Source organism: Canis lupus, chromosome 2 (genome assembly GCF_003254725.2).
Source record: "Canis lupus dingo isolate Sandy chromosome 2, ASM325472v2, whole genome shotgun sequence".
In the NCBI taxonomy this organism is placed as follows: domain Eukaryota; kingdom Metazoa; phylum Chordata; class Mammalia; order Carnivora; family Canidae; genus Canis; species Canis lupus.
The window spans coordinates 14,052,166-14,076,132 of NC_064244.1; the positions used below are offsets into that span (position 1 = coordinate 14,052,166).

At 47.1% G+C, this 23,967-nt stretch overlaps 1 protein-coding gene across 14 annotated transcripts in view; it reads left to right on the forward strand.

Moving 5' to 3' along the window:
• ZNF438 (zinc finger protein 438) overlaps positions 1–10,328 on the forward strand; it is a 402,160-nt gene extending 391,832 nt beyond the window's left edge. For all 14 annotated transcript variants that reach the window (XM_049100160.1, XM_049100163.1, XM_025464062.2 and 11 more), the window contains 2 exons: positions 5,843–7,679; positions 9,016–10,328. In XM_049100160.1, coding sequence (XP_048956117.1) covers positions 5,843–7,679; positions 9,016–9,640 — 2,462 coding nt within the window. In that variant the 3' untranslated portion in view covers positions 9,641–10,328. The remainder of the gene's footprint in view (positions 1–5,842; positions 7,680–9,015) is intronic.
• The last annotated feature ends 13,639 nt before the right edge of the window (positions 10,329–23,967 follow it).

Below are 23,967 nucleotides of genomic sequence, written 5' to 3' on the forward strand. Positions count from 1 at the left end.
TGCAAAGTTTGTGTGAGGGTTCAATGAAAAGACCTAGCACAGATTCCAACTCATAATAAGGACTCCGTACCTCCGTTCTTCTTTAATCCATAGTTACATCCATTTTTCACCAACTGTAAATGCCACTTTGCAAAAGTTATTTTTAATACACTTAACATAGAAAAAAAAACAGCCCATATTTAAAATCCTAATATTAAGTTTCACATTGTATAATTGCACAACATTAATTTTACTGAGTGAGCCTTTTATGTTTTCAGTTAATAAAGTCCATGTTTAGTGCCCGAGAGCCCTGTGAGTCTCTTTAACTGTGTTATGGGAAATTTTGCAGGATTTCCAGAAATTATGAATGTCACTGGAAGTTTCTACCTCTCATTATTTAGTGCACAGTTCCTTGAGATCTACAATTCAGTAGGTGACAGGGGAGGGTTTTTAGATCACGCCATCTGGGGAGGCCTTGTAAATGCGTATGGAGCAAACCACTGTCGTAATTGCATTGCCAAGAAAGGCTTCCTGCAGTCACACCGTCCTAGTAGTTTAGAGTTTTAAAAAGTTAACAGCATTTTCACCTTCCTCTAAGGACTCCTGTTGTTCAAACTACTTTAAAAAAATTGTAGTCATTCTAGCATAACTGACCTTTATTGCAAATTGCGTCGTTCTGTCCTAAAGAGCCCAGTGTTTGCGGGACTCTCATTGTCCTTGGGAAGTAATGAGCTCTAGTACTTCTCAGTGTTTAACTTTGGGGGGTAGTTATGCACGGCCTGTCAGATTATTCGATTACTTCCCTCATCGTTAGCAATTCTTGTCCTTAAATAGGCAACAAGGAAAAGAGAAAACCAAAGACACTCCGTGTGTAATCTAGACATGCTCATTTATGCAGAGGCACACACATACCCACCACAACTAACCCCAAAGGTACCCGTTTTAAAAACAGATTCAAAAGGGAAATTTAATTTTCCTTGCATTCATTCAGCGGATATTTGTGAGCACCTCCTGTGTGCCAGGCAGAGGGAGTATTCAGTGGGAAATAAGCATGTGTCCCATGCTTCATGGGAAACATGCCCCCAACCCAAAGGCCACCACCAGTGCCAGTTTCTTTTGCTTCCCTTCAGAGATATACTGTGCATAGAAGGAATATATTTGTGTGTGTACCTCACTATTTTTTTGTAATCCAAGTGATAGCACACTATCCATCTCACATCTTGGAGAATATTCCAGATTGGTCTAGCTCATCCTTCTTTCTTACTGTTGCATAGCATTACACTGGATGGTTGGATGGTTATTTTATGATGTCCCTGTTGCTGGACATATTGAAGTAATTCTTAGGGGATGTTTTTCTTCTATTTTAGGGCCTTGTGTCTTTCTCCTCTGCTTTTACATTTCTTCTAGTGCATCACCCCATTCTGTGTCGTTCCATCAATAATGATTCTGGGAAAAGGGACACATCACCACCTTCATAGACACCCTCACCCTTGTCTGTACTTCCTGACTGATCCAAGCCAGCATGACAAGGTTACATTTATCCAAGGTTACATTTACCCACAGATTTCTTGTGATCGCCTTATAATTGTTGATCTTGAAGACAACAGATCAACTTTCCTACTCCAGGATCCACTGCTTTGAATTACAGCAAACTTGACAGTTGACTCCATTTGGCAGGCATCACCCCTGTCACCTAGGACTCTGGTTGCAGCTGCCCTGGCTGCTCACTGTCCAATGTTCTCCTGTGCTGAAGCAGCCAGGTACCCCAAGGGGCTCCCTTTGCTCCTGGATCAGAGGCGGCCTCCTTTTCCTTTGAATGGCATTACTCTTGCAGTGTGATTTTATTTCCACCATAACATAGAAACTTTTGAAGATCAATCAAAGCACAGTAACTTTAAATGCATCATAATTAGATCTCTCCCTTTTGGATGGCTCTATAAAGTGTATCTTGTTTCATTTCTGGAAACCTTAACTGTCAGAAGGTTGCTTTCTCACACTTGGTCATAAAAACATAGGAAGCCCCTTCCCAACTTAAATCTTTAGAGATTTTGAAGTGACCTTGACCACTGGTTGTTGCTTCAGCTGTACTTTCTGGTTTCTATTATTTCTGCTCTTCTTCATGTTGACATCACCTTTCTGTGCCTCTGAGGTTCAGTTTTTCCATTTCTAGTTGTTTCTTCTCTCTTCAACCCCTGCTTTCCCCCTCTGTGGATATCTGGTTTTTGTTTGTTTGTTTGTTTGTTTGTTTTTTAAAGCAGTTTCTTCTTCAGCACTGGCTTGTTGCTTTGACTGTGTTATCTTGTACCTGAGCAGCATAATTTACTGTTCTCTCTTATTCCCCCAGATGGTTAGTCAGCAGGTCTCACCAATCCCCTTTATATTAAAGGGTTTTATCATGATGCTAACCCAGTTTCTTATACTGGCAGTGAAATTAAATTGAAAAATATATATGATTTTCTAGAGATAGAGCTTTTCCTTTTTTAATTTTGAAATTTTGGAAAAGTTAACATTTGCTTTTGAACTGTGGCCCCCTGAGTGTCCAGTGGTTGAGCATATGCCTTCAGCTCAGATCATGATCCTGGAGTCCTGGGATTGAGTCATGCATTAGGCTCCTTGCAAGAAGCCTGCTTCTCCCTCCTATGTCTCTGTCTCTCTCTCTGTGTCTCTCATGAATAAATAAATAAAATCTTTCAAAAAAAATTAACTGAGGCCCCCTTTCTTCCTTTTTTTAAGACAATTTTCTAAACTCTATCTGTAAATTCTTTATTTTAGCCATTTATCACTTAATTGCCACTTACAGATTCAACAAATAATTATAACATTTCTGCCACATGCCCAACACTGTCCTGGGCCCTGGAGACTAGACAAGCTCTGCCCTCCAGAAATCCACTTTAGTGAGAGAGACAGTGGCCCATGATATAATCCAGGAGATGGAGCCAATGTGCTAGAAAATGACAACAGGAAAGCAGGTGGGGAGTTCAATTTTAATTAACGGGATTAGAGATGAGCTCCCCAGGAAGAAGCCATTTGACCAGACTCAAGGAAACACAGTAGCAAGCGCTGGGGATTTACCTGGAGGGAGAAAGGCATCCTGGCAGTGAGCACAGTGTGAAAGCGAAGGAAGTGGGTGTGTGACACCCGGAAGGAACAGCAAAAAGTCCCCCATGCTGGAGGGGAGCAAACAGAGGAAGTTGGTCAGAGAGATTCCCAGGAGCCCATGGCGGGAGGCCTTTCATACCATCTCAAAGACTTTGGCTCTGGCTCTGAGATGAAGAGCCATTGGACAGTTTTGAGCAAGTGAGTGAGGGGATATGTCTTGTTCTGTGAGGCACTATTGTCACATATTATTTCAGGGAGATTTATGACTGATTAAGAAAGCAGCCTTTCTTCTAGTTATTTTGTGTTTAGTCAGAGTACGAAATAGTTCTAAAGGACCTTGAGTTTTCTCTCCTCTTCCTTCCTCATTGTTGTGTAAATGCCCAAGACCATTATTATTATTAATATCATTTAATAAGCCTGGTCTTTCAGCAACCAAGAGCTGTCAGTAACATTAAGCTTTTTATAAACTCAATCCTGGGGGTGCCTGGGTGGTTCAGTCAGTTAAACATCTACCTTCAGCTCAGGTCATGATCCCAGGGTCCTGGGAAGGAGCCCCGCATCAGGCTCCCTCCTCAGCAGGGAGTCTGCTTCTCTTTCTCCCTCTGCTGCTCCCCCTGGTTGTGCATGCACACACGGGTGCGCACGCGCTCTCTCTCTCTCTCTCTTAAATAAATAAATAAATAAATAAATAAATAAATAAATAAATAAATATCTTTTTAAAAATCAATCCTGATTTAATATATTTCTTTACAACTTATTTCAGTACTTCTTCCACAAGGATGAGAAGATAAGGCTGAAAATGAAAGACATTTGAATTCAAAAGCCACAAATACAGAACCAGAAAATAAATCACAGTATGGTAGGAAGGAGAAGCGAATATGGCAGACTCATTTAGGAGACTGTCAAGAGGTGATTGGCCTATTTACCCACAAACTTCATGGAAACCAAGCTAAAAAGGATACCAACAGATTACACAATTATCCTGACCTGAGTTTTTCCAGACCATAGTGCTTGTCTTTTCCCATCTTACTCTAATGCAAACTGCCATGTGATATAGGTTTTTAACATGCTTCTTCCTCCCCCAAAAAGTGATTACTTTCTAAAAGTTAGTCAGGGGCACGTGGCTGGCTCAGTGGTTGTGTGTCTGCCTTTGGCTCGGGTCATGATCCTGGGTCCTGAGACTGAGTCCCTCGCAGGGACCCTGCTTCTCCCTCTGCCTATGTCTCTGCCTCTCTCTGTGTGTGTCTCATGAATAAATAAATAAAATCTTTTAAAAAAATTTTAAAAATAGAACAAGTTGGTCAGTATGCATTTCACCATTATTCCTACTATGCGGCTTATTTATGTGAGGAGTGTCATTTTTGCCAAAAGAAATAACTTCCCACTAAAATTGTTAGTTTTGGTAATTGTAGACATTAAAATCAAGGCTGATTTTTAAAAATGTTTTAATTCTGTTTCAGTAGACTGAAACAGATTGCCAGCTTCCGGAGGCAGAAATTGTGTCTGTTGTTCACCCTTGTGTCCTTGGTACCCCCTGAACATCCCTTCAGGTCTTCATCCACAACTCCAAAATCTCAAAAGCTCAGAAAACAAAATTTTATCAAAAGTTGGGTACCAACACTCATTCAGAGGCTAGGCCTGAACTGAGTGAGCCTATTTAAAAAATACTCATCTGTCCCACTTTTTGTGAAAACTCATGTATATTACTACAGACGTGATAATAGATCTAATTTGAGCGCTTTGCAGACCCTGCTGGGTGTTCTCTAACATTTGGTTTATGCGTCTTACTACTTCTCTACAATTTTTTCCTAAAGGAAAAGATAATTCAGTTCTTAGAAGCAGTGCATCGAAATGTTGCCTTAATTATTCTCTTAGAGTAGTTGTAATTGGTCTTCAGCTAACCTAGTAAATCCCAAGAGTGGGAAGTGTTATTGTTATCAGTTAAAATTGTCCTAATTAGTGTCCTAGCAGGTGATTTTTATGGGATTCATGTTTTCGTTATGTTGTCTCTGTATCTTATCATTTTGTATCATTTTGTTTTTCTTCAACATTTTTTAAGGTGTCACATCAGCCTTTTTAATGCTGGCGACTTAATTGCAAAAGCACACATAAACAGTTTGAAAGGTGTGAGAAGAAATTCACAAGTCACATGAGTAACAGCAACAAAGCTAGCATTCAGTCTGGAATTCCTCCGCCGTGCAAAACAACCCACTGCCAGTGGGTCGAATGGTGTGTCTTGAAAGGGAGAGAGAAATGAGCTTGATACAAGAAACATTTGTTTCACACTGAAAATACAGTGGGAAGTATGGATGTAAATTAAATATAGGCTTTCCCCTCTCCAAGCTTAATAGGGAAAATGAGACGTGTCCATAAAATAAATGAAATACGCAGCAGAAATACCAGAGGAGAGTCCTTGCAGCTAGGGGACCGGGAAGGGAGATCAGGAATCGGAACATAGGTACTTGGAGAGGGTGAGCTCATGGAGTACAGATGGGAGAGGGAGTCCAGCTATCGAGAAGCTAGCTCTGTGTTGAGTAGTAGAGACACACAAACAAATAAATTATTACAGAAAGCAGTATATGTTATCCTGGGGGCTTTGGAACCATAGCGGAGAATGATCAGTCCTTGGGAAGGTGGGCAGGAGTTGACTGTAGGGCAGGGTCTTGAGGAACTTGGGAGTTCACCCAGAAGGGCCGGGGTGGGTAACCTCTCAACAGCCCGACAGCTGCATGAGGTGACTTGTCATATTGTATCCTCCCTACAGGTGAATCCCACATCTCTTCTGGAACGATTCAGAGTGGGAAAGGCTTGCAGAATAAGAGTCAGTTTAGGACCATTGCGCCCAAAATTGTGCCCAAAGTCCTAACCTCCAGGGTGCTACCATGCCATTCACCATCGCTCTCTGACCCAGTGAATCCGGGCCCTTCCATCAACGCCAAGCCACTGGGGGTGCCTGCCCAGAATTATGCCCTGATGCAGGTTGCTGGACAGGAAGGGACCTTTTCTCTCGTCGCCCTGCCACATGTTGCTTCAGCTCAGCCAATCCAGAAGCCCAGACTGCCACTGCCCGAAAACCTCAAACTGCCTATTCCTCGATACCAACCACCAAGAAATAACAAAGGATCGAGAAAGAAACCTGTTCAGAGCTCCTCTGCGAGTGGCGGTGACATACCTCCTGCCCAAAACCAAACGCCCCCCTCCCCCCCTGACCGGCCTGAACCTCCGCACAAAGCCAGTACCTCAGAGCAAGCACTGTCGCAGTCACTATACCCAACCCCCGCCAGCGTTGGCTCAGCGGTACCAACCCACCGAGGTGGCTCTGGAGACCCTCCGCCTCCAGCAACCAGTGACCGTGGAGACCTGCACCCTCTTGCCACCCCGACGCCATCCACACAAGCAGAGCCCTCTGCCAAGCAGGCCCCCGCCAAGACTCTAGGGAGAGCGGACGTGCTGAACAAGAAAACGTGCAGTAAACCTTGTGCCATTGCCGGTGGAAAACTTAAAGAGAAAGGTGATCTCGCAAAAGCCATGACCATTTTATCACCAGCTGTTTTTGGCAACACAGTGCAGCTGATCTCTCCAGTCCCCAGAGGTAAAGTGCCCATCCTGCCCTACGCCAGAATGAAAACAGTGGAGCTGTGCAAAGCACAGTCAGATGTTAACACCGCAGACAGCTCTGTCCCTGGGCTTGGGGCACCCTGTGCCAAGACACTGGCCGTCACAGGAGGCTTCCACGCCACCACCAGAATGGCTAGCAAGACGCCTGCCCCGCAGCCAGCAAGGCAGAGTCCCTGTGGAAGCGCTTTCTGTCCCGCCACCAGACTGGACCTCAGCCACAAAGCAAAACTGAACAATGGGGCAGCAAAGAGACGAGTAAGGAAACGAAAGGTACCAGATGAAATGTTGGCATTTCAGGGGAAGAGGAGGAAATGTATCATTAATAGGTGTAAAGACAGCAAAGAAAGGGTGAAACCCGATCCCCAAGAACCCAGGGACCAAAAACCTGGGGCTCTGAAGAAATACCGTAGCATTATGCCCAAGCCTGTGATCGTCGTGCCCGCCCTGGCTCCCCTGGCCTCTCCCACGGGTGTGGCACAGGCCCAGACACCTGGCAGCCTGGGACAGGACATTGTGTTAAATCATCCATTCACTCCTAAATACCTGGGCTGGAGGCAGGATGGCAGCGCCCCTCCTAAGCCCAGCTCTGCATTGAGGAACGGCTTCTCCGGCATCAAGAAGCCCTGGCACAGATGTCACGTCTGTAACCACCACTTCCAGTTCAAACAGCACCTCCGAGACCACATGAACACACACACGAACAGACGGCCCTATAGTTGTCGGATCTGTCGCAAGGCCTATGTACGTTCAGGCAGCCTGAGCACACACATGAAGCTGCATCACGGTGAGAACCGTCTGAAGAAACTCGTGTGCTGTGAATTCTGTGCCAAGGTGTTCGGTCACGTCAGAGTCTATTTTGGTCACCTAAAAGAAGTGCACCGGGTTGTCATCAGCACTGAGCCGTCCCCCGGGGAAAGGCAGCCAGGGGACGTGCCAAAGAGCAGAGGCCTGGGTGTGCGAGGGCCAGAGGGCCCCGTGGAGAGGTGAGTGCTGATGGGACGGAGGCCTGGCACTGAGGTCGGTCTGGATTTGGAGAACAGGGCATGATTTCGTATTTGGAAAGATGAGTTTGTAAAAACATCCCTGGATTGAGATTTGTAAGGTAGCTATGTCTTCCTCCTCGTTCTGTGAAGAGGTTTCTCTCTGGTTTCTGAGCAGTGGTGGGTTTTCATTGCTTTCTGTCCTGTCAGCCAGGGCACCAATGCCCAGATGCTGGGGACAGCAGAGTGAAGGACAATTTTTGCAGCTGAATTAATTATGAAGCAGTAAATTGCTGCATACAGTTCCCAGGGCTTTGTACAAGTAAGTTTCCCCAAACCTGTGGCCACAGAATTTATATCTAAACATCATCCTTCGCCCCAGAATGCAGTCTGACCCATGGTGGGGACTCTGTGTGCCCTGCACGGCCGGCCCCCGGGTGCCAGACCCAGCCTCTACAGTTGCCCTGTCTTTCCTGTCGTGCTGGTTTCCCGTGTCACTGTTGTCCTGTGGAAGTACTACTCTCTCGGGCTTCACAGACAAACAGGCTGTGTAGCTGGACAGCCTGGCTGGCAGGGCTTCAGGCACTGGGTACACCAGGGAGGCCCCTTCAGTTTGCCTGCTTTCTACTGAAATCTGTTCTCAGCAGCACGTTCTAACTTTAAAAGCTCTGCCCCTCGTCATTCTTAATTGTCCTGATTGTTCTAAACTCTTTCTATCCAGTTGTGTCTTTCTCTGTCACATTCACTAAAATCAGGGCCTCCTATCCTGTTTCTTCCTGGCTTTTCTGTAGTTTCCCTGCTTTTCTTTTGGGCATTCCCATCCACTTGCAGATAGTCTGTGCCTGATTTCTTTTTTTTTTTTATTATTTTTTTTAGATTATATTTATTCATGAGGGACACACACACACACAGAGAAGTCTGTGCCTAATTTCATTAACACATCTGGCGGCCCCACTAAAGAAGCCCCCCTTCTTAACAGCCTTCTGTAATACATTTTGATTTTTAAGTGAATGTCCAAACTGCTCTCTCTCCGTGCTCAGGGTTAGTGAGGACAGGCAGCAGTGACGGTGGCCCTGTGCTGCCCTGCTTCCCTTGCTCCTACCCGGGGTAGAGACCAAAAGGGAAAGCCTCCTTTACTCAGTGGACACCGGGAGCTTGAGGACTGCGGGGCTGGGGCCGGAGCAGGAGTGACATGGGCGTCCCCCGGCCTCTGCTTCCCCATCCCCTGAACTTCTCCTTAGAGGGAGTGTTCTGGATCCCTGAAGGCCAACGTCCCAAAGGAAAAGCTTCAGGGATATTTTCTGTGAAATCTGATGTTGGCTATTTTCCCCCTTTGCAGGGAAAACAAGTCAAGCCCGGAAGAAGAGCTCCTCCTGAGCCAGGCAGATGATGTCAAATTACAGATCAGATGTGGCCGCTGTCAGATCACTGCCCAGTCCTTCGCTGAAATCAAGTTCCATTTACTTTACGTTCACGGAGAGGAAATTCAAGGCCGGCTACCAGAGGAGATCCTTCCAGGAAGCCCGGCAGCTCCAGAGGAACTGGCGAAACATGTGGCTCCTTTCTGGAAACAGCATCCTGAGAGAAGAAAACTGCTGAAGAAGCTCAGTCCCCCGGAAGATGAGCTCCCCGCATTTCCCAAATTGAAAGGGCAGCCCTGCCTGCCTCCTCAGAACAGTGTGGAGACGCTCAGGAAGATGGAGGGAGCCCTGGCAGGGAGGGAGCAGGAGTGGGGGGCGGCCCCCCGGGGCCCTGCGTGTCCCAGCCCCCACGCCCCCCCCTTCCTGGGGGCCCATTCAGGCCTGAACTGTGTCCTTTGTGCACAGACGCTGGCCAGGAAGGAAGACCTCCTCCTACACTGGGAGCAGCGGCACTGCTGTGAGGACCCGCCCAAGCTGTGGACCATCTTAAATTCACTCCCCAACCAGGGGGGGATCGCACTTTCTGGCAAATCTGAATCCTGAAATACTGGGGCAGGAGGGGGTTCAAGAGAGTGTTGCTTGCTCTTTCTCTCAAGGCTTTGTTCTCTTAGGGTGGTGCTTAATTATAAAACCCAAGCAAGTTAGGATCAGCATTAATGAGCACAAGGGATTTTGTACATAGCTATATTTTCTTATTTTCTTTCTCCTTCAATGTATATTTTTCTAACCATGTGCAGTTTTATTTCAGAATTCTGTGTACTGTTAATGTCTTAGACTTTATGTGAGAATAAATAAAAAGATCAAAACTTGGAGATTGAAATGTAAAAGATTATAGGCTGTTCTCCAAGTACAGTTTTCAGCGGGTTTGAGTGTGTGCGTATATCATTTTGTTCAGCTGGTTTCTGTTTAAGTAGACCGACAAATGTGATCTATTTCCAGGTGGCAAAACCAGTTCAGTCTCAACCATAGTACAGTGTTGATATTTATCAGATTTGCTGGTGTATTAGGAGAGGCTATAGAGCAGGATATTTAATAAACTTCGAGGCTCCCATAATTGAAAATCCATGTTTCCAGGACTTAAATTTTTTTTTTAATTTTGCTATTTTCTTAAACGTACACCACCTTGGAGATCAGATGTTGGTTAAGTCTTACAGCTGTAGCGTTCCGTATCAAAGTAATCAAAACGTATTTAGTACTCCAGCTAATAAAAAAACACTTTTTTTGGTTAAAAGTTCTTTTCAAATAGTCTTTCGGGCCAGGAAATTTACAACCTGGAAAGTGCACTAGATAGTGCAGTCCAGATGGCGAGGTGTCTGAATCCGCCCTCCCTCCCAAGGAACTTCGCGGGGCTGTCGCTAGCTGGGCTTTCGATGCCACTGGGCTTTTTCAGCCCAGGGTTCGCTTTGAAAGTCAAGAGTGAATGATTTGCCTCTTAAATTCCTGGGAAGTGACCTCGAATCAGCAAAGTTGCCATTTGGAGCTCTGGGCCGTCCTGGCTGCAAGTGTATTTTCTTAGAACAGGGGAGCTTGAGCTGTCATCCAGCTGAAATTTCAGCCTTTGGGCGAAAATGCTGTGCATGTGGCCACCTCGTCTGCGCAGAGCCAGGCCCAGGCAACAGTGGCCTGTTTTCCCGGTGCTGCAGGAAGTTACCCAAGCAAGAGGAACTGAATTTGAATAGATGAGCTCGTGGGTCTGTCTTAAGTCATCTGTTTTTAATGTCTTATTGTAAAAGCAAGCGTTTGTAAGCATGATTTGGCTCAAACAGTCCAGGAACGGAAAACTCAATCCTTGACCTTTTGTAAATCATTTTTGTAAATTTGAGAATAGGAGCCTAAGAGTGGAAATCTCAGAAAGATTTTGCCATGGTTTACGGAGCAATCGCGCTCTACCGAGTTTGAAAGGGATCATGGCAGACCTTCACTGATATTTTTAGAATGAGGTTCGTAATGAAACCACTTTACCATTCAGTATAGCACTCTGTGTGTTTGGGGAAGATTGGTCTGAAGACAAGAAGAAGGACATCCACTAAGAATCCTACTTGAATTCAAGCCATGAAACTCGGATTCAAACTGTAATTCGGAGACTCCTCAGTGCTCCAATACTAAGCAGCATTTCTGAAACACGAGCCAGTTGGCTAAGGCATAGGAGTGGGCGTGGAGTGTGTCTGAAGCAGAGGTGTGGGGTCAGGATGCACTCACCCAGCATGGAAAGTCCGGGTCCCCAAGGTTCTGGAGACACCACCCGCCTACGGCCAGTGTATAACCACAAGGGCACAACACTGAGGGTATAGACGGCCTCTGAAAAGGAGACTTAGGAATGGGGCACCTGGCTGGCTCATGCTGGAGCTCCCTGGCTGGCTCCCCTTCTCATCAGGGCCTTAAACCCTAGGTTTGGAGGGGAAAAATGGGCATTCATCTTTAAGAAAACTCTTGTTAGGAGAGGAGATGGGCAGCTCACAGGGGCCTCACTGGGTGCTTAGGATGGGGGGTTCATTTGGAATAGAATGTTCTAGTTCTCTCTCCCCTGTATCACAGTGGGAATGGCCCCACTGCCACTTAAGGTGCTTCTGGCCCTTAAGAGTATAGCACGTTGGGCAGCCCGGGTGGCTCAGAGGTTTAGTGCTGCCTTTGGCCCAGGGCCTGATCCTGGAGTCCCAGGATCGAGTCCCACGTCGGGCTCCCTCCATGGAGCCTGCTTCTCCCTCTGCCTGTCTCTGCCTCTCTCTCGCTCTCCCTGTGTCTCTCATAAATAAATAAAATCTTAAAAAAAAAAAAAAAAAAAAGTATAGCACTTCTTCAAGAATGGCATGGAGAGGGACCCCTATTAAGGGGCAGGGGTGGGAAGAAAGGAGAGTCACCCAGTTAAAGTACTCTGGGAACAGATTGATGAGCCATGGGTCTTCATTGATAAGCCTTCCTTGGGCACAGACCTGTAACTAACGCAGTCCTCACTACATCCTTGACCCAAAGGCAGGGAGGTTAGAAATGTGTTGCTCGGGGCACCTGGGGGCTCAGTGGTTGAGCATCTGCCTTTGGCTCAGAGCGTAATCCTAGGGTTCTGGGATCAAGTCTTGCATCAGGCTCCCCACAGAGAGGAGCCTCCTTCTCCCTCTGCCTGTGTCTCTGCCCCTGTGTATTTCTCATGAATTAAAAAAAAAAAAAAAATTGAAATGTGCTGCTCCCTTCATGTGACCATGAGAGGGTGGCCTGTCAAAGGTTCCATCCCCTCACCTGGAAAACGTGGTGCTTCTGTCTCAAAGCACCACTATGAAGGGCCCATGAGACACAAAGGAAATGTCTGGCACATGCAGGCATCATTGGAAGGGGGAGCTGATATTTTCTACACTCCCGGCCAGCCTTGGAGAAGAGGTATGTTACACCATAGAAAGACCACTTAAAACAGCTCAGGTAGGCCTCGGGTCCAGAATTCAAAAATGAAAACTCTACTGAGAATTGTAGACATTTATAGAAAATGTGTATTTTAATTTTTCAGTAATCTGAATTGTATGGAGGCTTGCTGAGTGTTTATTTAATCATTACAGAAAGCAGAATTCATGAAATCATGTTCACTTCAGGCCCCATATTTCTCCCCGCGGTTGCCACTCCCTGGTCCTGCTCTAGCTGGTAGCACGCGGCACCCACCCCAGTCTTGAACTTGACAGTGGACTTGTCTACTTCCCACTGGACCATAACCCTCTTAAAGGCAGGGATTGTGTCCATTTGGCCTGTAGCCCCAGGGTGGCCCAACACCTGACATGGAAACATACAATAAATATTTGTTGAAAAATTGGAGACATTAGCTCAAAACAAACAGAACTGCCACTTGCCATAGGAGCAACCCATATCCCAGCTAGGAAGACATAGAGGCAAATTTGGTCTTTAGCACACTCATTTTGCTTCAATGTCTTTTGCTTCTTGGAAAATTGTCCCAAAGCCAGCAAAATGAGACTTTTTTCCTTTTCTTTTGGCCCTAAATTATTTCTGAAAGTTACAGCATTTTAGATTTGTATTGTTTTATTAGCTGTCATTTTTATTCATGTCCTCTTTTGTTTCGCTCCCTTTCTCTGGACCTCTTCCTGGTCTAGCTCGGCTGTTCCTCCGTTAAGCTGTTCCTCATATGGAAAGTTGTCTCTTCATCAGCACGCCATAAATAATCAAACCTGGGTGCGTTCCATTACCTTCTCTGGCTCCACACTCCCACCTCCCAGATGCACGGCTCCAGTTTTCTGTGGCCCTAGTGACAGGACTGTTGGCAATAAATGCTCAACTTCATTTATTTATTAGAATCCTCAGATCTGGACTGGCTCGCTCCATTCAAGCCGCTGACATGCTTTGTTAGGTACATATTTTATGGAGTCTCCTCCTTTCACTGAGCTCCTGTAACGGTGTCCCGGTAAAGATGAACCGGGCTTTAACAAAACGGGCTTTTAGCTTCGACTTTATACTGACTTCCTTGACATTAGACAATCAGCAGCTTATCTAGGCTCATGGTGCAATCCAGTATATATTTCACCCATATCCACCTCTTTGGGAATGTTCCTTTTGAGGTGAAATGTTTATGGTAGTTCTTATTTGGTCATGGTTATCCTCATAATAAAACTACAGCCACAGTTTTGCAAGCATATTTTAAAGTTGTGTTCAGTATGCAGACGTTAGCTTAGTGGTACATCACATTTTCCATGCTCTGAAGTGCAAAAATGTTTCAGTGTGTTGCCTGACCCTAGGAAAAAAATTGCTATCTATGGAAGGAAACCAAATGTGGCAACTAAAGAGAAATAAATATTATCCGTTCTAATTTTGATGTGAAGCTAATCAGGATTTTGTTTGTATGAAACTTGCTCCCATCTTTAATATTGCTCCCCAATTTTGCAGCAAAGAAGTCACCTATAATAGGATGGCTCTGTTGCCTCTTCCGGGATGTTCCAAAAACAAAATTGCAAGCAATTAACATGTTGGCTCATTTCTGATAAGCCAAACAGCCACTAAGCACGACTCAAAAAAATAAAAGGTTTCACCTTCTATTATTAAACATGAATTTAATCTCCTACTCAGAGTTGTAAAAAGACCACCAGATCTTCCATAGGCTTTTGCAGAAACAGCAATGAACCTGATGTGACTATGGCCCGAGTTGCAGTGTCGATCGCAGTACAAAAATTTGGCCGTGGAAGAGGTCCAGGTGGCTCAAACATATGAGCTGCATAACCATCCCAAAGCTCTGGCTATATCTGGAAGTAATACTTAAGAATATGTTCTTAGGAAACTAAAACACTGCCTTTTCCAAGTGTAATCCAAATTAAAGCACAGTTCAGATTTTCACAAGACATTCAGGGAGCCAAGCCGTTTGAACAATGGTTACACCCAAGGAAAGTTAAAATATCCAAGATGACAAAGTCTTTTGAATGGTATTTACTCTTTCTTGAAGTAAAGGGTGGGGTGGGGGGAGTGAGAGGCCAGTCCTCCCGTGTCAGGATGGGGCATGAGGATATTTTTGATGATGAAAAGCCCCAACAGGGCACTGTGAAGGTAGCAGGGATCTGGATCTGGTGTCCACACAGCAAAATGCCAGTAATATTTTGGTACAGTCACAGTGGAGCAAATGAAATCTGACACACATTAGAATCTAAAACGTCCAGACTTCTTGACCCAGGAACTCCACTTCTGGGAGTAGGTCCTGTAGATACCAGCACAGAGGCGCACAGATAGATGTGTGAGGATATTCATGCAACACCGTTTATAATCAGTGGAAAACTTACAATCCACATGAAAGTCCAACTTCCTGAAAATAATAGAGTGTAGGCAAGAATGCACATTGCGCTTTGATAGGTTCTCTTCCAACTTATTTTTTAAAGCCTAAGGCTACTTCACATTAAATTGATTCCATGACCCACTAAGGAGAAAATGCAATACACTGAAATACACTGTGGTAGATTTGAGACTCTGTGACCCCTCCCTGTCCCATCATGGCCTTTCTGGGCTGTTTCCCATTCCTTGGGGCCTTACTGCCAGAGGCTAATGAGGGACTCTGCTCTCTCTGCACAAATGCGCACCTGCTAGACCTTTGAAGGGTGGCCTCAGGCCAAATGGATGACTAACACTGGGGATGGCGGACACCCTGTGCCCACAAGGAAGACCTTTGGTGCCTCTCCAGCAATGCCCCGGTGGATCATGAGTGCACCTCCAGACATGGGCAAGAAGAGACATTGCTGCCTTGCTGGGGCTCACCCCAGTAAGCTGCTGGGGTTTGACACCCTTTTTCAAAGTTTCACTTGAGGGGCACCTGGGTGGCTCAGTGGTTGAGCATCTGCCTTTGGCTCAGGGCGTGATCCTGGGGTCCTGGGATCGAGTCCCGCATCAGGATCCCTGCAGGGAGCCTGCTTCTCCCTCTGCCTGTGTCTCTGCCCCTCTCTCTGTGTCTCTCATGAATGAATAAATTTTTTTTTAAAAGTTGCACTTGACTAGAGTGACTCTTTGGGTTGGGGCAATGTTGCAATTGTCTCTAATTTTTCCCCTGAAGTCACATTAATGGCAGAGATCTAGTGGGCCGAAGCAGAGGCAATCTGTCAGCATTGACCCCCGACAGCCTTCCTCTACCCTCCACTCGCTCCCCCTCTGCTGCCCTGTGCTGAGAGGCCCACCTGGCCGGTTTTCTGAATACAAGGATAAAACCCCTCCCTCTCCTCCTCCCTGGAGAACCTTCTGCCATTTGCCAGGTCACGAGGGCAGAACGTGGTGTGGCCAAAGAAAGGGCCTCTGAGCCTTCACGGTGATCTTTATCCTCCCATTGTCTCTGCAAGGAGAGTTTCTGAAATTCAGCCAAGTCTCTAAATTGATGCAGACAAATGCTGTGCCCCCACCCCATGTCAGATACCCAGCTAGCTGTCCCTTGGTCCAAACCATTCAGAGGCAATACCTAGCTAATTCTTTCTGTATGTATTCCTCAGAGGTCACTCTTTTTCGTGTTTCACTGTGTTGGCGTCAAGAAAATAGATCTGATTCCCTTTTTTATAGTGGCTTAAATTCATCCTGAGTTTCCAAAAAAGTGTTTACTTTTTTGAACTACTCACAGGTCCTCCAGGGATATACCAAATCAACACACAGCTACTGAATGCCTGGGCTTACGTGGAGAGCTACACCCGCACAGGCCATGCTGGAGCCCGTCTGGTTCAGGCAAGAGCTTCTGGACTTCCAGTCGGATGGGCTTACCTAGGAGGTGCTACTGCGGGGCTGTACTTGCAGATGGACAAGACAGGACAGGAGAATTTGGCCCTCTCGTTGATAATAAAAAGGCCCTAGGAAAGAAGAAAATTGGAAGGTATGAGCCAATGATTGGATGTTTTCATTTTGCTTTGGTCTTCCCCAGGGCGCTGAAACATGACTTCAAACATGTTCGCCATCTTCCGTGGAAAATAATAATTAGAGCAATAATTGGTATAACTCTAAGGGCCTTTATTGTGGAAGAGGGGAAGCTTACACAGGTTTCACAAAAGACTCCTGCTCTTCTGGGTCCTGTAGGATTAATTGGGGATTTCAGTCCATTTAGAATTGGGAAAATTTCCACATCACAGAATCCATTGCTATAACGGACACTAATAGGTCTCATTGTTGACAGTCCCAGAAAAGAAAGCTCTTGGCCCCAATACTGAGCAAGGTGCTAAAAAGTTGAGACAGTAGGTAGGAAGGAAATCCTGCTGTCCTGACCAAAGGTTTGCTCTCTTCCAGGGATAAGGGAGCATTCGGGTCTGCAAGGGCACAGACAACCCATTCAGAAATAGTAAAAGACCTTCTGGTACGGCAAGGAACTTAAAACAGGTTCAGTAAGACCTCCAGCACACTCTGGCATGAATGGTCTTTGAACTTAGGGAAGAAGCCACTGGATTTCAGTTGGTGGCAGAGCAGATGGAAGAGGAAGAAGAAAGAGCGAATTCTCCTGGAGTCAAGAGTGTTTGACTGTATTTCAGGAAAACAGGCTAACTGCTCTCTCTTGATGAGTTGTGGCTGGGAGGTGCTATTTGCAGGGACCACAGGAGTCTCAGGTAATGCGAACAGGCTGGGAGGTTTGAATTGAACCTTTCACACTGATCAGAGTGGCATCCGATTGTTAGCTGTACTTGCCAATTTCCCTCAAGCGGGATCGGCCCTGGTGCCCATGCGGCCAGCACTAAGCCGTAAGTCATCCCCACATCTTCTGTCAGATTCATCACCAACACCTTTGAGAAAACGTCTTCAGTGGGCAATTCTCTTAGAAGACCATTAAAATAATAATCAGGATGCCTGGGTGGCTCAGCAGTTGAGCATCTGCCTTCGGCTCTGGTCGTGGTCCCGGGGTCCTGGGATAGAGTCCCACATCGGGCTCCTGCTTCTCCCTCTGCCTGTGTCTCTGCCTCTCTGTGTGTGTGTCTCTCATGAACAAATAAGTAAAATCTTAAAAAAAAAAAAAAAAAAGACCATTAAAATAAGACACAGAAAAGATCCACCACCATAGTGGCATCTGTTGACTCTGCAGCACCTTCCCCCTTCCCCTCTCCCTTGGGTGCCTTATTTCTCCCCTTTGGAACCAACACTGACAGGGTAACCATGCTTTCCAGGCCTGGACACATACTTGCCATCCAGGGAAGATGGATGAACCACCTCACCTCTGGCTCTGAGGTCTGCCCCCCCTTTGGAGCTGGTCGGCTTTTCCATTCCCGGCCAGCCCACCCTGCATTCTGCCCTGGTGACAGGGGCTGGCCCCACCCTGGGTCTGCCCATGTGCTCACCTGACCCCTTGCACGTGGTGACTAATAAGGGAGCCCTAGCTGTGCTCCCATGCCACCCTCTCGATGCTGAGCCCTCCACCTCACACAGTTTTCACTAGTCCCCAAGGGGGGAGGTAGCCCTCAGTGTCTTACAATTACCCCTGATGGTCAGTTTGCCCTCTCCTGTCCACCCTGGGCTGGTGGGAGTTTGGCAGGGAGCTCCGGGGCCACTAGGTGCCATGCCCAGCTCCTTCCTCCCCTCGTGTGGCCAACGAACTCTTGGCCTTCCTCCCCACTGCTTGTGAGCTTTCTGCACTGAGTCCCTGGGCCATCACCCCGGCCCACGTCGGGCTCCCCCAAGGCAGGCCCTGCCTCCCTGTAGTGCCTCCTGCACAAGTCTCCCTTCAACACACGCTGATCCACGCCCCCCTCTGCCAACAACCCTGATGCCAAACAGGGGCTGCTCCATTCCCCCTGGAAGCACCCTTCTGTTTCTTGTCCTGGGAGTCACACAAATGAGCACCGAGCAGAGGCCCACCTTCCAGGGGGTTGAGTTCTAACCCTCTGCCGCACACACGCAAGGAATGCGGAAAGCAAACGTCACAGACACCGTCAAGCCTCCCTCTGGCCCACGAAGCACCAGGCCTGGGTGTAGCGAACACGGCGCAGGGCACCTACTCATAGCATGTGTGCAAAGTGCAAGCTGGCAGCACTCATCACGCGCACAGAAGGGGCTCAGAGAGGAAACTTTAAAGGTGACGTTGGACCTGCATCTTCCCTGGGGTGGGAGTGGGGCCTCCAGGAGCAGGATGAGGGGGGCACACAGCCCTGGGCACACACTGGGGCACGGCTCTGGGAGCGCAGTCCAGCTCTCGTCCGTCAGATGCAGGCACCGTGCCGCTGCTCCAATGCCTTATCCAAATCCTCTTGCTGTGGAGGTTGGGACTCGTCAAGGATCTTGGTTTCCTAAGTAAGTGGCGCTCCTCAATCTCAAAGGCCTCGTGCTGTTTCTTCCACTCAACTTGATCAACAACTAGGAGAAGGACCGATGGGTACGTAGGCCGCACAGGTGACCGCCAGGGCTCCTGCCCAGACCAGTGAAAGCCATGGACCGTCTGCATGCCCAGGACCCGAAAAGTCACGGCCCTTCCTTCCCAGCAACTGAAGATCCCGCCCTCGAACACTGAGGCAGAGGCCTACTCGTCACCAAAACAAACGGATCTGTCCTCTTTTCCCAAGTAGAAAATGTCACCAACTCACCAGCTTGGCCGGGGACGGTTTCTCCCAGCGACCCACGAGGCCCGAGGTGGGGATCCAGCCGCAGACCCTCCAGCAACTCCTGATTGTGATTTATTAGCGGAGGGAAATTTGGAATTGGACTTTACCGCGGGGATTCGCTCACATTTGAAAGCAATGCAGTTAGTAGTTCATCTTTCAACACTGAATGTATTTTCTCCGCTTTTATATCTTTCTGATGAATTAAGGGTTTATGTAAGGTGAGGGCTTGAAAGCATTAACAGCTGAATCTCTTAGTGGATCTGCTTGCCAGATATGGCTGGATGGGAAAACACAGGGACCAATTTTACATTGTTTCTCCACCAATTCATATCAGCCATGAACTGTGAAGCTTTCCCCGTCCTACAATGGGCGGATAATTTGAGTTCCTGGCCCTCGGGTTCTCCGGGCCGTTTTGAACAAGGTCTGCTAATTGAATTCAGTTGTTTGCCGTTTTAAATGCTCTGTGTTTTCCACAGAGCAAGAATATATTAAACTCATTTCATCTGTCATCCAAGAAGAATGGAGCCTAAATTTTATTACCAACTGACTTGTGTTCACCTTTATCCTAGATTTTTTTTTTGAGTGTTTACAATGTAATTAAAAATAATCAAGTCAAATTATCTATTTAATGGGTCCCTTTTGGGAAAGATTAGAGAAGAGAAAAGGTGCCTACAATTACTTCATTTTTGCTGAGCATTTCTGCTTTCTCACAGAAATACATCATGCAGCTGGTCACCGAGAGCGTTTTGTAATGTCACTGGTCACTCAACAATTACAAAATATCGTAATTAAATGTCCGAATACTCTCTTTCGTTTTCCCATTATAAATGATCATGGAACTTGATTAACTTCAGCCGGGTAGAAAGAACCTGGCTTTGGTGATATTGTTTTCCTGCAATGCACACCTCCAGGGAAAATGATGATCTAAATTTTGAAGTCAGAACCAATTAAAGTCTTGCATTTTTCCCAGTACAGCTGTAAGATGAGCCACATTTTTCAGGCATGGCTCAAGCAGACTCGTCAGGTCTCTGGGGCTCTCTCTGTGCCTCTGGGCGCTGCGTGCCTACTGCCAGCTGTGAAAAAGCATTCCCTAGGAACAGTTGCAAAATAGGGAAGAGAAATGATAAATTCACAAAGGCAGGGGCCATGGTGGGCAGTTCTGCACATTGATTGAGCATCAGGGCTGCCTGGACCTGCTAGAAAGCCCTGCCACCTGGTGAAAGAGTTTGGTACTTTGACATGCACAGCAGGGTGGATAGTTTTTTGTTTTATTTTTTTGTTTTGTTTTGTTTTGTTTTGTTTTGTTTTGTTTAAGGACTTTATATATTTATTCACGAAAGACACAGAGAGAGGCAGAGACACTGGCAGAGGGAGAAGCAGGCTCCTTGTGGGGAGCCTGATGCAGGACTTGATTCCAGGACCCCGGGATCACGACCTGAGCCACCCAGGTGTTCAGGGGGGTGGGTAGTTAAGAAGTTGTGGAGCAGAAAATGAAACCTCAGTAGTAATGTCAGAGGGGGGAGGGCTTCCTAAAGAATTGGCCTTGGGGCTGATTGAATGGAAGAACAAATCCTCAGATAAGCTGTCAAATAAGAAATTAGCAAACAGGGGTCATTGATCAAGTCTCCTTATTTTTAAAGTTAGTTTTAATGATTCCCCAGATGATTTATAGAAACAACTTTAATGTCCTGAGTCTCTCCTCTAAAGAGTCGAACGCTGTGCAATTTTGTTCCATCTGACTCTTCCCCCCAACTTTGGTATTAAATAAACAAACAACCACCACCAAAAACTCCGGTATAATTAAGATGGAACAAATGAGTTGTCAGAGGGAACTGGCTCCTCTTCCCGGGAGGATTGTTGCCAGTCTGTTTGCTTTGGAGGATTTAAACAGCTCTGCCCTGGTGAGCAATAAACGCAAACCCCAAATTTGCTACTCCGAATGTTTGTTTGACAGAAGAGATTGGTTTTTCTGTTTTGTTTTTGCATTTTCATCCCTGACCTAAAATGGGTCTTTGATATGTCATGTAGAGGCCAGTGTCTTTCTGTCACAATTAATTTATAAGGGCACCTGGGTGGCTCAGTGGTTGAATGTCTCCCTTGGGCTTAGGGTGTGATCCCGGGATCCTGGGGTTGAGTCCCACATCGGGCTCCCTGCGTGGAGCCTGCTTCTCTCTCTGCCTCTGTGTCTCTGCCTCTCTGTGTCTCTCATGAATAAATAAATAAAATCTTGAAAAAATCCAATTAATGTATGAAGCAATCAGACAGCATGGAGACACCACAGAGGGCGAGGCCTTGTAATGAAGTCTGAAGGAGCCTCTGCCAGCCGCTCCCCTGGCATCTCACGCTCCTCACCTACCTGCTCGGAGGCTTCTGCTCAGTCTGTTCCTCTTCCCTCCTCTTGCTCTTCACATCAATATCTGCCCATGTATTAATCAGTCTTTAACATGTGCCCAAATTTTTCTAGACATTTCCCCAAAGTTCAGCAAAAAGTGGTTTTTTCTTTTTTTTAAGATTTTTATTTATTTATTCATGAAAGACACAGAGAGAGAGAGAGAGAGAGAGAGAGAGACAGGCAGAGGGAGAAGCAGACTCCATGCAGGGAGCCCGACATTGGACTCGATCCTGGGACTCCAGGATCACGCCCTGGGCCGAAGGCGGCGCTAAACCGCTGAGCCACCTGGGCTGCCTTTTTTTTTTTTTTTAAATGTGACATGAGCGATATTAGCTCATTCTTTCTCATTAGCGCTGTCTCATTTGTGGCCATGCAGAACACGGCAGCACATCATTTGTATTTACCGAGATGTTACGTGCGACGTCATGATTCTTCTCAAGGTAACCAGCCGCCTTCCAGATGTGCCCCGGCACCACCCTGGGGTCAGAAGGGAGGTCGTGGCCTCCTGTGCTAAATGGAGACAGCCTGCCCTGGCCAGCCTGAGGGGCTGCACAGGCCCCGTGCCATCTTCCCCTGTATCTGAGCTGTGGCAAAGGAATGTTCTAGAGCAGCAGCACCAGCCATGTAGCCCCGCCCCCCATCCTCCTGGAGTCTGAACAAAGCCTGCAAGCCCACCTAATAGCCTGGGGCAGGAGGAAGACAGACGATTATGCATCAACCAGGAGGGCAGGTATGGGGGATCCCGGAGGGGAAGTTGGGGGAGATCCCAATACCGTCGGGGCTGCACACAGAGAGCACTGGGTCTTACTGAATGTAGGCCCCCCACCCCCACCCCGTCCAGCTGCCACTCTGCAACCAGGAAAGCACCCCAGGGTGTTTGCACAGCCTGGAGAGCCAGACCAACCCCAGACCTGAGGCTCTCGTTAGGCTAGTGCCTGCTGCTCAGCTCTAAACTGGCCACCTGCGGGTATGGCCCGGCAAGGCTTCGGGGCTTGGGAGCCCCAGCGGGAATTATAGTGAGCAGAGTCCTGAGGGTGAGGAATGGAAGGGATCAGAGAACGTGGAAGAGAAAGAAAAGTGGGTGGGTGAGCTGCAGGTGTCTGGGAAGGGACGGGATGGCCTGACAGAAAAGGCCAGTTTGGAAGGAAGCCAGCCCAGGCAGGGCCCTTCACAAGCCTGGCAGTGGGCTCAGCCCCAAGGTTCAACTCTGCTAGACTCAGCACTGTTTTCTAGAATGAGGGATGCTTCCACTAAGCCAGATTCTCCATCTTGGTGCTTCGGGTAAAAATCCCATTATAACTTCTGAAGCCCAGTCGGATTTATGACTGGAGAGGGCTGGCTAGGTGGGAATTGAGCTGTTTGTTATGCCTGCCCAGCCTCCCTCCCCCAGCCATTACCAGCCAGGGGCCAGTTTATGCTCCAAAACCCGAGCCTGGCTGAAATGCACCCCGCTCCAGACTGCAGAGATAAAACAGGATTTAAAGGCAATGCATTTTCTACCTGGCAACCTTATCTGGATTGACTGCTCTGGGTTCTCAGCTAAGTGTGAATGTGCAGGATAATTACCATCGGGTGTTACCTGAGATTACAGGGTTGTGTTCCAACTAATGACACCGCGAGAACCAAGCAGTTGTTAATATTTAATCAGTCTCTTGGCTTAACAATTGGATAAATGAGGTGTGTAATTACACAATTATAAAAGACATTTCAGATAGGAATGGTACTGGTATCGATACTGAAGGTAAGAGCTGCTGGAAAGACACCACCGGGTCATTTCAGAAACATTTACCAAAGAAGACCCTTTGGGGACTAGGTGTGGGGGTGCGGGTGGGGGGTTGAGGGGGCTCCCTTATGAAAATATAAGCCCAGATGTCAAATGCTTTTTCCAATATGGACTTTCACTCTTCCTTTGGGGCTGTCAATATTGAACATCAGGCCAGATGTTCTGTTGATGTTACAGACAATTATCACCGGAGTATTTAAATAGGCCCCAAGAGACAAGCTCCGGAGTTTGCTTAATCGCATCCTTAAGATGAGTCCTGTGTGGTGCCTATATGCACTGGATTTTTGCTTGTTTCTGATGTTTGGTTGACATTTGGGAGAGACTGACCAAAACCCAGGACAGTGAACCCTCTTGGGGCTGTTTCTACAACCCCTTCCCACTCCCTGCCCCGGGGGCACGCCTCTACCAAGGAAGCAGCCCCTGTGTGCCCACTAGAGGATGCCATTGACAATCACTGCGTGGTCGAACTGGGTGCCCTGGTTGTTCTTGGGTGTTCACAGCTCTTCAGCGGAAATGAGGGGCCCAGGCAACCACTTAGCTAAGCATTCTTCAGTGGCCAACATCTGAAAAACACAGTCGGGAGCCCATTAAAAGTGCCGGGCACATTTTAGCACCCAAGCTAGAGCTGTTATTGACCAGGATGATGGCAGTTCTGTGACATAAAGCAGAGCGATGTGTGTGG